The 13,787-nt window shown below is 34.3% G+C and overlaps 1 protein-coding gene and 1 long non-coding RNA gene across 7 annotated transcripts in view; one reads left to right on the top strand and one right to left on the bottom strand.

Moving 5' to 3' along the window:
• The window catches only part of LOC106884513 (transmembrane protein 243), a 51,105-nt gene extending 39,744 nt beyond the window's left edge, over positions 1-11,361 (top strand). For 3 of the 5 annotated variants that reach the window (XM_014935935.2, XM_014935933.2, XM_014935934.2), the window contains 3 exons: positions 2,084-2,134; positions 4,024-4,137; positions 5,958-9,388. In XM_014935935.2, coding sequence (XP_014791421.1) covers positions 2,084-2,134; positions 4,024-4,137; positions 5,958-6,104 — 312 coding nt within the window. In that variant the 3' untranslated portion in view covers positions 6,105-9,388. Of the gene's footprint in view, positions 1-2,083; positions 2,135-4,023; positions 4,138-5,957; positions 9,389-10,651 lie in introns of those variants that run through there. The other 2 variants (XR_008263903.1, XM_052967035.1) reach the window with 2 other exon arrangements.
• Positions 9,396-12,587, bottom strand: LOC106884512 (uncharacterized). Of its 2 annotated transcripts, XR_008263904.1 has the most exons (4): positions 12,492-12,587; positions 11,672-11,772; positions 11,403-11,496; positions 9,396-9,681 (listed from the first exon to the last, which is right to left on the bottom strand). It is a non-coding gene; the product is annotated as an uncharacterized LOC106884512 (long non-coding RNA). The 2 variants fall into 2 exon arrangements; XR_008263905.1 differs by lacking the exon at positions 11,403-11,496 and having other exon boundaries at positions 9,398-9,681.
• Positions 12,588-13,787: the final 1,200 nt, after the last annotated feature.

The following is a 13,787-nucleotide window of genomic DNA, read 5'->3' as shown; positions in this document are numbered from 1 at the left end:
TGACTTCTTTTATGTGCATAAATCAGAAATCAATGACAGCAGAATTATAAGAGTTATAGACTAAATTCTTTGTAGTATATAGTTATGTTCCTGAACATCTGCTGAGGTCATCTTTGTCTTTGAGTCCTTCTATGGATCTATAAAATAAGTACCTTTCTCCAGTTGATAAAACAAGTACAGTAGGCGATACAATTGGCTGTTCCTAGCCACCAAGTTTCTGGCTTTTTGTGTCTTTGAGAACCAGAATTAACCTGTCATGTGTGTGTGTGTGTGTGTGTACCCTTATCTTGACATCACATAATGGTTGTAAACAAGTATCACCATCATACAAACAATGTTGTTCATTTCTGATCTTCTTTGAAAATCATGTCTGGTTATGGGGAAATATTACATGTGAATGTTGGCAAAAGGAAGGGCATCTGACCATAGGGAAACTATCTCAACAAATTCTGCCTGACACATGTAAATATAGTAAAGTGACCATTAGATGATAATAATGGTGATTAGGATGGTCTATTTATAATATTATTCTACTCGTTCTCACTGCCCTTCATGTATATCTTAGGGGACTGTGTTACCTTTTAAACAATCTTAACTATGGAACCTTAACTGTGGAATGAAATTGAAGACATAATCCGAATATTGCACATAGTGAAACTAGTTCAAATGTTACACTTTAAACAACCTTAGCTATGAGTTAACATGATTGAAGTATTTAACTATGAGTCAACATGATTGAAATGGTGTTATGAAAATCTATTTAAGAACCTGTAAAATATATTATTTCTACATTCCAACATTCATTAAATTTCAATATATATATTATAGTCATCCGTTTCCAAAAGCACCCATTGGAAGATAGTCTTTTATCACAGTAAGCCTCCCTTCTGGATGCATATACAGACAATAACAAAATATAGAATGACCTATTAAGATAAATAACAAAGGAACAAGTGTTAATTCATTATTTGACTGTTGTTTCCACTAAGTGAGTTAAACATTACTATGTAATGAGTATATTGTTTTCTAATTAGTCAGGACAGTTTGAGTCATAATCATGAGTTTCACATTCCCTTGTTGGTTAGATGAATGCTGTTGATATTTGTTCATAAATGATGACCAGACAAAGAACCCTGGAAAGTTGCTGCTCTTAAAGAGGAGTGGCTGAATAAAGTGTTGAGACAGAATAAGACAAAGAGAGATAATGAAAGGAGGAGAGATGATTGTGATAAGTGAACCTCATGGAAAATGGGATACAGCTTGTTAATTCAGATGAGAAGAAGCTGTTATAGTAGCAGTATAAGAGACGCATGGCACAGTGGTTAGAGCGTCGAGCTTACAATTGTGAGATTGTGAGTTCGAATCCTGGACCGGGCTGCATGTTGTGTTCTTGAGCAAGACACTCTATTTCACGTTGCTCCAGTTCACTCACCTGTAGAAATAAGTTGCGACGTCACAGGTGCCAAGCTGTATCGGCTTTTGCCTTTCCCTTGGATAACACTAGTGGCATGGAGAGGGGAGGCCAGTATGCATGGGAGACTGCTGGTCTTCCATCAACAACCTTGCCAGGACTTGTACCACGGAGGGTAACTTTCTAGGTGCAATCCCATGGTCAGTCATGACCAAAGGGGTTTTCAGCATAAGAGACAACTAAAAGAAGAAGCAGCAAGTCTGTGAGAGGCGAATCAAAGCAATGTATTTCCTTGGAGTCACAATGACTTTAGCATAGACTGAGCTTATGACCTTGCACTAAAATACTTACACTAAAAATTTAGATATGTTAATATTTACAGCCCCATTCCTTTTACTCATATTTAATAAGTTTGTTAGAGGAGAAGATGAATCTATGACCTTTGTAAGCCCATCTTCTTTGAGGTGAGATTGGTGTATCTGTTGCCCTTCCTGAATATCTGCAAGAACTAGATTCTTTTTTTTATGCTTACAGCAGAATGAAGTCTTCTAAAAATTAACGAAGACCAGTTACAAATGTTAAAATGGTTGGTGTGAGAACCTACCTATGTAAATATCAAAATTTTAAAGGTGACGCAGTCAGTATTAATAAATTCTTTTCTCCTCTTTACAGGATCGAATGCGAAATTTAGTAATTGGTATTATTACTGCCATATTTGTATTGGTGAGTATTTAAAGATGCTTTTTATTATAATCTTTATAAATGACTTTACTCTTAATCCATTCAGGGTCAATAAATTAAGCATGACCCAGGTATTGAACTCAATTTAATTCACATTCCTCTAACCCCAAATTTGTGGGTTTTATACATATGTTGCAAATCATTTCTGTCCTATACAAAACCTCAGTCTCTCTATGTCCGCCTTGTCCCTTGGTTATTTTTTAGGGTTTTAGTAGCATGTGAAATAAGAAGGGATCGTTAGTTCCTTGATCAATTCTCCTCCATTTCAGCTGAGGGACACTGTGAGGGCCCCACCTCCCCATGATTCTCTCACAGTGCAGCATAACTGAATTTGACTTTGTGTATGTGTGTGTGTGAGAGAGAGAGAGAGAGAATCAACTCCAAAATTTGACTGGTTCTTCATTGACTCCTAAAGGATTACAGGCAAAGTTGACTTTTGTAGAATTTTAACTCAAAGCACAAAGAACTAGAAAAATGGCCACAAGACATCTCTTCTATGTTCTAACAATTCTACTAGTTGATTGCTGTATAATTTGTTTTATAATTTATATCAGACTTTTCCATTTATAATTCTTATTGTTGCTAATCAGATGTGGCCCTTTTTTATTTCTTATTACTGAATAATCAAAGACTCTTGCACTCTCACTGTCAAGGTAGTAAATGCTCTAGCCTGATCAATGAATGATATTGAATATTGAACACTGTCTTTTATCATAGTATTTTTTTGTTATTTATTCTTAATATGTAGTTCTGTATATCCATGCCCGATGACTATATAACCAGTCTTGTATTCTCATATCCTAACATAATGACTAAATAACCAAAGAGCTTAATACTATCACTGAGACAGTTCTATACAGTGGCATATGGTGGTTGATGTAGTTGGTGTGCTGCCACACCCAACTCCACCAAATTTTAAGCTGGGGTATAACAGAAGTTTTCCATTCAGATTTGTCATTAAATTAATGAGTAAGGTTAATATTTATAATGAATTTTCCTTTCCCGATGGGTGTGTGGCGCACACCTAGCACACCCGGAATATATGCCCTTAGTTTTATATATCCAACTTTGATGAGTAAATAATAAAAATATCATGCATTTTTACAAACATGTTGCTGTATGTCCAAGCAAAACGTTTCAGTCCACTTAATTGTAAATAGATTATTCTTTAACCCTTCAGCATTTAACCAGGCCATATCCAGCCCAAATATCCAACTTGTTTCATTTTCAAACCAGCCAGTCCTAGCTTGTCACATCTACCCTACAATGTCATTCCAAGAATAAGCTATCATATCATCAAAACCTCAAAGCTACAAGATAATGCATGATTATTTCAAAATAATGTGAATTAGTAAGACACAGAAGCCTGGTGTAGTCTTCTACCTGGCCAACTCCTGTCTAACCGTCCAACCCATGCCAACATGGAAAGCAGATGTTAAATGGTGCTGCCACTGCATTTGACAGGGTAGTATGAATGCTAAAGAGTTAATCCCAAATTGTCACTGATTAGCCAAACTTTTGACCAGAAACATCCTGTCTTTATTTTCCCAGGCATTGTATTTTTATGACTACATTATTCAGTGTTAATTTTCTCTTGTTTTCCAAGCTAGCTTTTACCAATGTTAGAAACGAATCATTGTATCAGCTGTGCACTAACATACACAGCAGTACTTATGATTAATTGCTCATATTGTTGACATGCTTCCTATTACAACTCAAATAAATGTAAGGTTACCAATGAACTTGCCAAATAACCAACGACTTTCTTAAGTGATTCGGGAACATAATTAGCAAATGTCTATCGTTGTGAATTGAAAGTAGGTTATTAGGTCTATTGATTGCTTGGTAATTATTTTCATTTCTTTTCACAGGAAACTCTCATTTGTGCATTTGTCTTTCCATGCTGGCCTCCAAATAACCATGATGGTGTTAATATATTTTTTGCGTTTATCATTATGATGGTCTGTGGATCCCATATAACACTTGTAAGTAAATAAACTGCTTCATAGAATTCCAAATTCTGTTCTCTTTCATAATCTTATTGAAGGTTTTATCCATTTATTCATAGACTAGCCAAACAAATCTCTACTGACAATACCTTATAAAGCATGTGATTTGGAACCAAAGCTTTATTTTTTTATCATAACTAGGATTAAGATACTAGAGTAGTGACTACATATTCCTGAGTTCAAGTTTTACCACAGATTGTCGTCTTGTGCTCTTGGTCAAGAAAAGATAACTCTGTTAACTTCAGTAAGGGTGACAACAGCAATCACTATTGTTTTGTTATTTGTAGTAAGGATGACATCCAGCTCTAAGAGTAATTCCAATATATAGATATAAAGTATTTTAAAATCCATTTCATTCAGTGTAAGATGGAGAAATAAATGAAAAACACAAGTGGTTGGGGGAAATTTAAAGAAATATTAGAACGTTGAATATTTATTCTGGCCCCTCGTATTCTGAATTGAATATTTATTCTGGCCCCTCGTATTCTGAATTGAATATTTATTCTGGCCCCTCGTATTCTGAATTGAATATTTATTCTGGCCCCTCATATTCTGAATTGAAATCCAACTGAGGTCAGCTTCAGCCTTCATTTTTCTAGAGTTGATAAATAAAATACCAGTCTAAGATGGTGGACTAGTGGAATCCTTAGGACATCAAATGGGTTGCCTTGCAGGGTTTGTTCCATCTCTGTGAATCCTAGACTCAAATGCCACTGTGACCTATATTAGGTAACTGACTTAATTTGCTGCCCAGTTTAATACTGCCACCTGATTGTTGGATATTTTAATTGAAGTCGACTCTGTTGCAGACACTCAGAGCAGATCTTTGGTTTCAGCATGCTTTCCCTTCTCCCTTGGCATATGGCTTAGTGGTTAGGAATGTTGGACTCATGATCATAAGATTGTGGTTTCAATTCCTGGACCAGGCAACACGTTGAGTTCTCAAGCAAAACACTTCATTTCACGTTGCTCCAGTCCACTCAGCTGTAGAAGTGAGTACCACTAGTGGTTAGGGTGTTGGATTCATGATTGTAAGATTGTGATTTCGATATCTGGACCGGGCAATATGTTATATTTCTTGAGCAAGACACTTCATTTCACCTTGCTCCAGTCCACTCAGCTGTAGATATGAGTGGTTAGGTTATTGGATTCATGATCGTAAGATTGTGGTTTCAATTCTCGGACTGGGCAGCACGTTGTGTTCTTGAACAAAGCACTTCATTTCACATTGCTCCAGTCTACTCAGCTGGCAAAAATGAGTAATCCTGCATCAGACTGGTGTCCGGTCCAGGTGGAGAATATATATGCCTTGGAAACTAGGAAACTGTCTCTTATGAGTCACCATGACTCAAGAAGGTAACTTTACCTTACTTTACCACCCCTCCATCCCTCCCACCAATCTCAGAGACAAAGTGAAGTGTCATAGACTTTGTTTCTTTTTCCTGAATAAGCAATAAAAAATATGAGAGAGTCTTAATCTATCACTTTATTTATCACCACCACTTGGACCTTTGGATGTCTTGAGAATAACTCTATTGTGAGCATTCAAACCAGATCACTCTCTGAGGATAATTCAGTATCTTGATTACCTGCTGTTTTACTACAGTAAACTGGTGTAGTGGTGTATCCATGACCAGGTCACTTAACTCTTTATAAACTTTAGTAGTGGGGAAAAATAATGAAGAAGAACATTTTAATTTAAATATAAATACATCCACACATGCACACACATACACACGCCTATTCATTTTTATTTCCACCTTTCAAAATCATATATTATTAAATTTCCATTTCAGATAATCTGGTATAGAGAAGGCAGTTTGCAACCTGTGTTTCGGAATATGATATACTTCAACACTTTCTCAATCATTCTTCTCTGTCTCTGTGGTAACCTCTACATTCAAGGAGTTGGTTTATCTCGAACACATAACTGTACTGTTTGATATGTAATACTATGAAACCACCTTGAATTTAGCTGTTTCAAGAAATTTTTAAAATTCATTGATGCCATCCATATTATCTTTGTACTCTCAAAAGACAGTTGTTTATTGATCCAGCCCTGAAATACTTATTTATTGATCAACAGAACCATGTCTCAATGATAGATTCTTAGTAACAGCTATGGAACTTAGCTGGTTGGCACTTGAACAGTGTTGGGATAATCTGTCTATTTTGTTATTATTATTTAAGAAATTAAGGTTGTGTTAACGCAAACAATATACCTGAATTATTTATTTTATGGTTTCACTATTTTTGCGTTCAAATCCCACCAAACCCAACTTTGACTTTCATCTTTTGAGTGTTTGAGGAAGGAAATAGAAACCAACACTGGATTGATATCAAGTCAGTTGATTCTATTCTGAATAAACCCTTACTTATGTAAATCAAAGAAATTGTTGCTTCCAGCTGTTCCTTGATTAGTCTGTTAATGTCATATTTTGTGTTCGATGGACAATTGCTTTTTCTTTTTCTTTCTTTTTATGACATTATCATTCCACAAAAAGTTTGTGAGTTCAACGAATGAAATTCTAGGAAATTATGAAGATGCGTGGAATACTGTTTCCAAATATTACAAACTGATACCAGAGAGAAACAAAATTTTTTTAAATAGTCAAATTCATTATTTTAAATACAAATTTAACTTATTTAGTTTTTTCACATATCGAATATTTATTTTGTCAAAAATCAGAAACTTTGGTTCCTGGTGTTGTTTAAAGTACTTACCATTTATTTTACATAGTAGCCACATATAGAGAGAAGATTCTCCTCTATGTACAATCAGTATGAAGAGATGAGCAATGTCATTACTTGAGACAGAGAAAATACGGTAGGATTTAGGCTTAGTCTGTGGATGACCTGAAAGAATGGTTAAACATTATAGTAAAACTGTTCAGTTCTGCTTGATTTAGGATATATTGCTCATATGAAAAAAAAAGTATAGAAGTTTTAATAGCCTGACTCTAGTCCAGGTTAATTAAATGTTCCAGTTCTCACGTAAACTAGAAGTTTCAAAGACAGTGTCCTTGGAATTATAAAAAAATAAACTATAAAGGAAGGTTATGATAATGGTATTACATTTTTCACTTTTGATATCCTGTCTAAGCCATTGACTATGATCAAAAAATAACAGACCTTTATTAGTTTCTTTAATTGTAATTAACTGCAAGATAATCATAACTTTTGGTTTAAAAATCTTAATCTTGAGATAACTATTTAGCTTTTTTAGAAGCTGTTAAAATAGTTATTAGATGTAAAATAGTTGATTCTAAAGAAGAGACTCTAATCTTAAATAATTTTTTTTCAGTTATTGATTCTTTGGTACATTTTACATGGAGTTTTGTTATGTAGCTCGTAATTGAAGAATAGTTATTGAAACGAAAACAATATCTGTGATCATGATAAATCTAAATGGTTGATGAAATTAACCTTTGCATTCAAAAAACATGTCTGTTGTAAAATTACAACAAATACAAACCAAACTCCCTTCCTATGAATTATACCTGAACACAAAATACTTGTACTGAAAATATCATCCCCACTGATATCAACACCCTCCCTCTTAATTCCCTATCCACATCTTGCAGTATTTCCCTAAAATATCTCATCTCCTCAGTTCTCTCTTTTTCACCAATAGCTCCTCATTAATCACTACTGCGCACCTTTACAAATTCTTCTCTATTTCTTCATGTCTTTAAACCCAATTTTCCCATTCAATACTATCTTCATAAGATAATCAAGCAAATTTCATAACTCTCTTTCTCACTTTTTCCTTCAATGAAGAAAACTGCATCACATTTTCCAATTTAGTAAATATCATTTGTTTACATATGTTACACCTCACCTTTTACCGTAAACTTTCCTGGGGAATCTGTTCTTTTTAGGAAATTAAACTGCATCAAGAGAAGCAGATTGTCTTATGGAGTGAAGAAATATTGCACTTGTAAGTAATTAATAGTTAACTAAAATTCCTTGCCATAAAAGTTCTTTTCTCCATTGGGGAGTATGTGTCTCCTTCAAATATAAACATTCTCTATCTATTAACTAACATCAACCATCAATACAAAACTTCTACTGTCAGCTCATTATTACTGTATATCTCCTTCATTTTTGCTGCTACTATAAGATGTGGCTTTATGGTTTAGAAGTTCATTTTGCCACTACATCATTTCAAGTTTTATCCCACTGCACTATACCATGGGTATATGGCTTCTACTTTAGCCTGGGGTTCAACCAAATTTGAAAGCTTGTTGGTGGGTTTGATATTATTCATGGGTAACTGACTTAATCTATCATCTAGTTTAACATCACACCTGATCCTTGGGTGCCTTTCGCAGAATTCACTCAGTTACAAGCAATCAGACCAGGTTTTGGATCTGAGGATTATTTTGGCCCTTCTTTCCACTAGTCAGCCCCATCCCTCTCTTCTTAAACAATCTGTATCAAATAAATAAAATATTATCTGAACTTCAAAATTTTGCTGACTATATTCTTGCTTACACTTGATACTATCTAATCCTATACTCGTCTCACTGATCTGTTCGCCCCTTTACTGATACAGTGTTTATTCCATGTGAATAGTGCAGAAAATACAGCATCTAGACCACCACTGCTGTTCTACACACTTTTCCTTCTGCATTGTATACTTTTACACAATACAATGACTCCTTAACATTTCAAACCCATTAACTAAAAAAAATCCTCTCCTGTCCTATGCACTCTCTCATTTGCCTTTTCCCAGTTAAAAAGAAATATAATAAAAATAACAGCTTCTCAGAACAAACATCAGAAAAAATTTTCTTAATTATTACATATCTTTTACAAATAACAATACAACAATGCTAAAATCCAAATAATGAATGAATATTGAATGTATAATATTCTTATAATGTGTATGTATTTGTAAATATCATCATCATCATCATCATCATCATCGTTTAACGTCCGCTTTCCATGCTAGCATGGGTTGGACGATTTGACTGAGGACTGGTGAAACCGGATGGCAACACCAGGCTCCAGTCTGATTTGGCAGAGTTTCTACAGCTGGATGCCCTTCCTAACGCCAACCACTATATATATATATGTGTATATGTATATATTATACAGCAGGGAAGACAAATGTTAAATGACAATGGTATAAATATATTTGTGAATATATTATGTTTGTATAAATATGTACAAAGACATATCTTTTTAAATAAAGAATAAAGTTAAAATATATAAATAATCATTCTAATTTTTATTTGCTTATTTCAAAAAGAAGAATATGTCTTGATGTTTGAAAATATTAATTTATTACTTCCATAACTACACAGGTCATTGGAAAATACATTGATGTTGATGTCTCTTTCCCCCTACCCCCACCGTTAATCAATCCCAAGATTTCTTTGCTTTCAAATATGTCTTGCAGTAATGACTTTTGATGTACCTGTACCTTAATCGGTTGTGGTTCTGAAACTTTTGTATCTCATCATCCCTTTTGCCAAATGGAGTCTTAGAAATACCACTTACCTAAAAAAAAAACTAAAAAGTACAAATTATTTTAATTAAATTGAAGTTAATTTTGCACAGTAGTTTATTATCCATATTTTTTATATTATCCCCTACGTTAGATTTTTATGGAAATTATAAGTGGCAGCAAAGACATATAATTGGACCTTGTTGAATCATCAAGCCATGTTTCTTCCTCACTGATGCAATGTGTCATTCATGTTCTAATACTCAAAATGTGTTTAAAATAGAAGTATTATATACCTGGTTTAGACCTTTAGCATTTGAACTGGCCATATCCATCCCAAATATTCTAATATTCTACCTGTTTTATATTCAAACTGTCAAAATCTGACTTCTTACATCTATCTTACAATGTCATACTAAAAATATACAATCACATTATTGCATTGTCAAAGTTAGAAGATAATGCAGGGTTAATTCAAAACAGCACTATTAATCAGTATTAAATTTGACAGAGTAATCTGAATGCTAAAGGGTTAAACATTTTACTTCTAAGGAATATCACGACTTCCTCAAGTCCTCACCCCTTCATAGCACCATCATAACACTTGCCACTTGTCTGTGAGTTCATCATGTTTCTAAGGAGACATTAAGTTGAGAACTGTTGTTTAAGTGAGTATTTGGATTTTTTTGTTATATTCTTCAAGAATATAACCCATTGTCTTTTGTCTCTTTTTACTTTTGATTTCTTGCTTGTTTCAGTGATATTGGGGCACTGCCTTGAAGAATTTTAGTCAGCCAAATCAACCCCAATATTTATATTTTTTTTATAGCCTGGTACTTATTCAATTGGTCTCTTTTGCCAAACCACTAAGTTACAGGAACATAAATATGCTAACACCAGTTGTCAAGTGGTATTGGGGGACAAACACGGACACAAAGACTCTCACACATAAATATATATACATATACTAGCAGAGATACTTGGCATTGCTCGGGATTAAAATAACATAGATTTTTATTCTTTTACTTGTTTCAGTCATTTCACTGTGGCCATGCTGGAGCACTGCTTTTAGTTGAACAAAAAGAAAGGAAGAAGGAAAGAAGGTAGGAGGGAAGGAAAGAAAGAAGAGAGTGGGATGAAGACAAAAAAAAAAAGAAAGCAGGAAGGTGAAAGAAAGAAAGAAGGGGAGAAGGAAGAAAAGAAAGGGAGGATGGGAGAAAGAAAGAAGGAAAAGGTGTAAGAAAGGAGGGAGAGAGGAAGAACAAAAGAAGAAAAGAAAGAAGACAGATTAAAAGAGAGAAACTATTACAGAGGGTGAGAGAGAATATATGTAAAGAGAAACAATGAGAAAAGGGAGAGAATCGGTTGAAACTGCAGTTTTTAGAGAAAAACCCATGTAAAACACATTTTCCCGTTTCTTGTCTTATACAGGAGCTCTGGGCAAAAAATTATAGTGCATGACCATCCTTGGCACATAAGTAATATGTGTGTAACGTTTGGTGAAAATTGGTTGAAAACTGTAGAAATGCATACGTATTACACACAGACATCCCTTGTTTTTATATATATATATAGATATACGATGAGTTTCAGTTTCCATCTACCAAATCCATTCATAAGACTTTGGTCAGCCTCAGGCTATGGTAGAAGACACTTGCCCAATTTACCATGCATCCTAGAAATGCTGTAGGTTACTGTACCAGTTACCCTTACTAACTCAAATAATAAAGAAAATCCTACATTAACCCTTTTTCATTCAGATTATTCTTTCAAATGTACTACTTACTTATTCATATGCATCATCTTGTAGGTTTGAGATGTTGATGATGTGATTGTTTGTAGAATGACATCGTAGGGTAGGTGTGAGAGGCTGGATCTGGCTGGTTTGAAAATAAAACAGTGAGAATATTTGGGCTAGATATGGCTGATTTAAATGCTAAAGGGTTAAACACTACCAGTCCTTCCTGACAAGAAAGGAATACTAATTTTTGTCTCCTGTTCCTTATTTTTCCAGTAGACATCAACTTAAGCATGTTAAAAATGAATATCACTCACTTTAATTTCACTAGACTGGCAGCAGAGAGAGACGGAGAGATCATGGTCATTGCTTCTACTTCTCTGACTGAAAATATGATGAGGTTTTCTTGTTTCTTGGTCTAAAGAGGAAGAACAGTGTTCATAGCATTTCTTGATTATTCTAGGCAGGTGTATATTGGAATAACTAGAATATAATTTTTGTGATAGTGCCTTAATGAAATTATTAAAGATTAGACAATGAAAAGACAACAGATGGGATTAGCATTCCAGAGAAAATGCAGTCCCGATTAAGGACTGGGTAAAGCATTCATTATGAGTTCTGACAGGAGTAGGGATAAGGTGGTAGGAGAAACAATAGAAAAGGTAAAAGTATCAATTAGGTTTATGTGATGTGTTTTAGGTTCAGTAATTTTAGAAGATAAGTCAGTATAAGAAACCATCCAAGACTAAGAAGATACAGCTTGGTTATGTGTGTAGGCCTGCCTATTAGAGAGATTTCTTTTTTCTGTCTTATTTGCAATCTAGAGCATTATTGTGTTGAGTTTGACTGTGGCAGACCCCATTTTAACCTGTGTAAAATGGTATTTATTCACAGTTGTTACCCATCTAATGTTTGATTTCTTTATGAATTTCAAATTTGAAACCAATTATGTCAGATTATAAAACAAAATTATTTCTAACTCAGAAGAATCAATAACATGAAATGGATGAAAAATAAATGTTGCTCAGGATAAGAGTCAGGTCAGTCAGATAAATTTCCTTGAAGGGAAATGTCAAACTTAACTCAGCATGATATTGATATGTTATGCAGCTAACAACAGTAAATTGTACTACCTACATAGTCTACTTTGACTCAGGTGGACTTGACTGATCGCAGCTGTCTTGGCTGTGAATACAAAGTAACACTAGTGACTGGGAAAAGCTGCAATACCCTGAGTTTATTGCTCAGTATTATATCAATGACAGAACCATCTGTGACTTTCCCTAGACTATAAACATTCAATATTCATAACTAATAAATGTAAAAGTAAGCTACTGATATCATGGACAGTCTTAACTAAACAATAATTCGTTATTCTGTCATGAATGTCATAAAATATAATATATGTTTCTGGTGAAATGAAATCCCAAATTTACTGTGGTTCTTGATCAAAACCTATTTACTGTGCTTCACAACTTTTCACTTCTCTCTCAAAATACAGGGTCTTCATGACTTTCCAAAGGAAATCAATTATAAAATAGCTGTCTTTAAAACAAATGACTGTATCTATAAGATGATGTATATATTGCTGTTTATTTTTATTGATTAGCTTTGAAAGTTATCTGTAGAAGCTCTGTTGCAATTATTCAAAAATTGCTTAAGAAACTTCTTGTAAATATCTACCCTTTGATTTGATGTCTCTTTGCTTATCTCCTACACTCTTGTGCAGACAATACAACTTACATTCCGCCTAAGCCTTCTGTCTCTAAGCATCATCATTACATGCAAGTCACTATTCCAAACTTGACTGATTCTTGAACAGCATTTAAAGAGAATATGACACCATAACCTCTTTCAACAAACAGAAGACACAGTTCTTGCACATAGCAAGGAAACAGTGTTGCAACATTTCCCTCTTCCTACTACTCCATCCTCTTTAGTATTGAGCAACGCAGTTAGAGCCTTCAAACTCACACCAAATGTAAGGTTTCACAATACCTGTTGATGTCTCATAGTGACAACACATCTACAACATTACCATAACTACATTCCAAATGTTAAACTTCCACTTCAAGTCCAGAAAACACTTGCTATGGGTCAGTTACTGACCCTCTATAAATCTTAAGAATGGTCAACATTAAAGTATTTCCCATGTATTTGACCATCTGGCAAAGATTCAATCACCAAACACAACTACTACTTTACAAGTACATCATTCTTTTCTATTTCTTCTATAACTAATATAACAGTTTCTGTTCCACTGAGCTTGTAAAGCGCATATCACTTCCATTCAGAGGCATTTGATGTGCCCACTTTCCTTGTCATTTTCCCATTATACCACACAATGTCTCTTTTTTGTTGTCTTTCTACATTTTGCTATATCAGCCAAGGCCTTTATACAATTCTTTTGCCATCATGAAGTTTCCATTCCAC

Source organism: Octopus bimaculoides, chromosome 4 (assembly GCF_001194135.2).
Source record: "Octopus bimaculoides isolate UCB-OBI-ISO-001 chromosome 4, ASM119413v2, whole genome shotgun sequence".
Taxonomy (NCBI): Eukaryota; Metazoa; Mollusca; class Cephalopoda; order Octopoda; family Octopodidae; genus Octopus; species Octopus bimaculoides.
The sequence above is the reverse complement of the archived record's forward strand: the minus strand, read 5'-3'. Positions and strand labels throughout refer to the sequence as shown.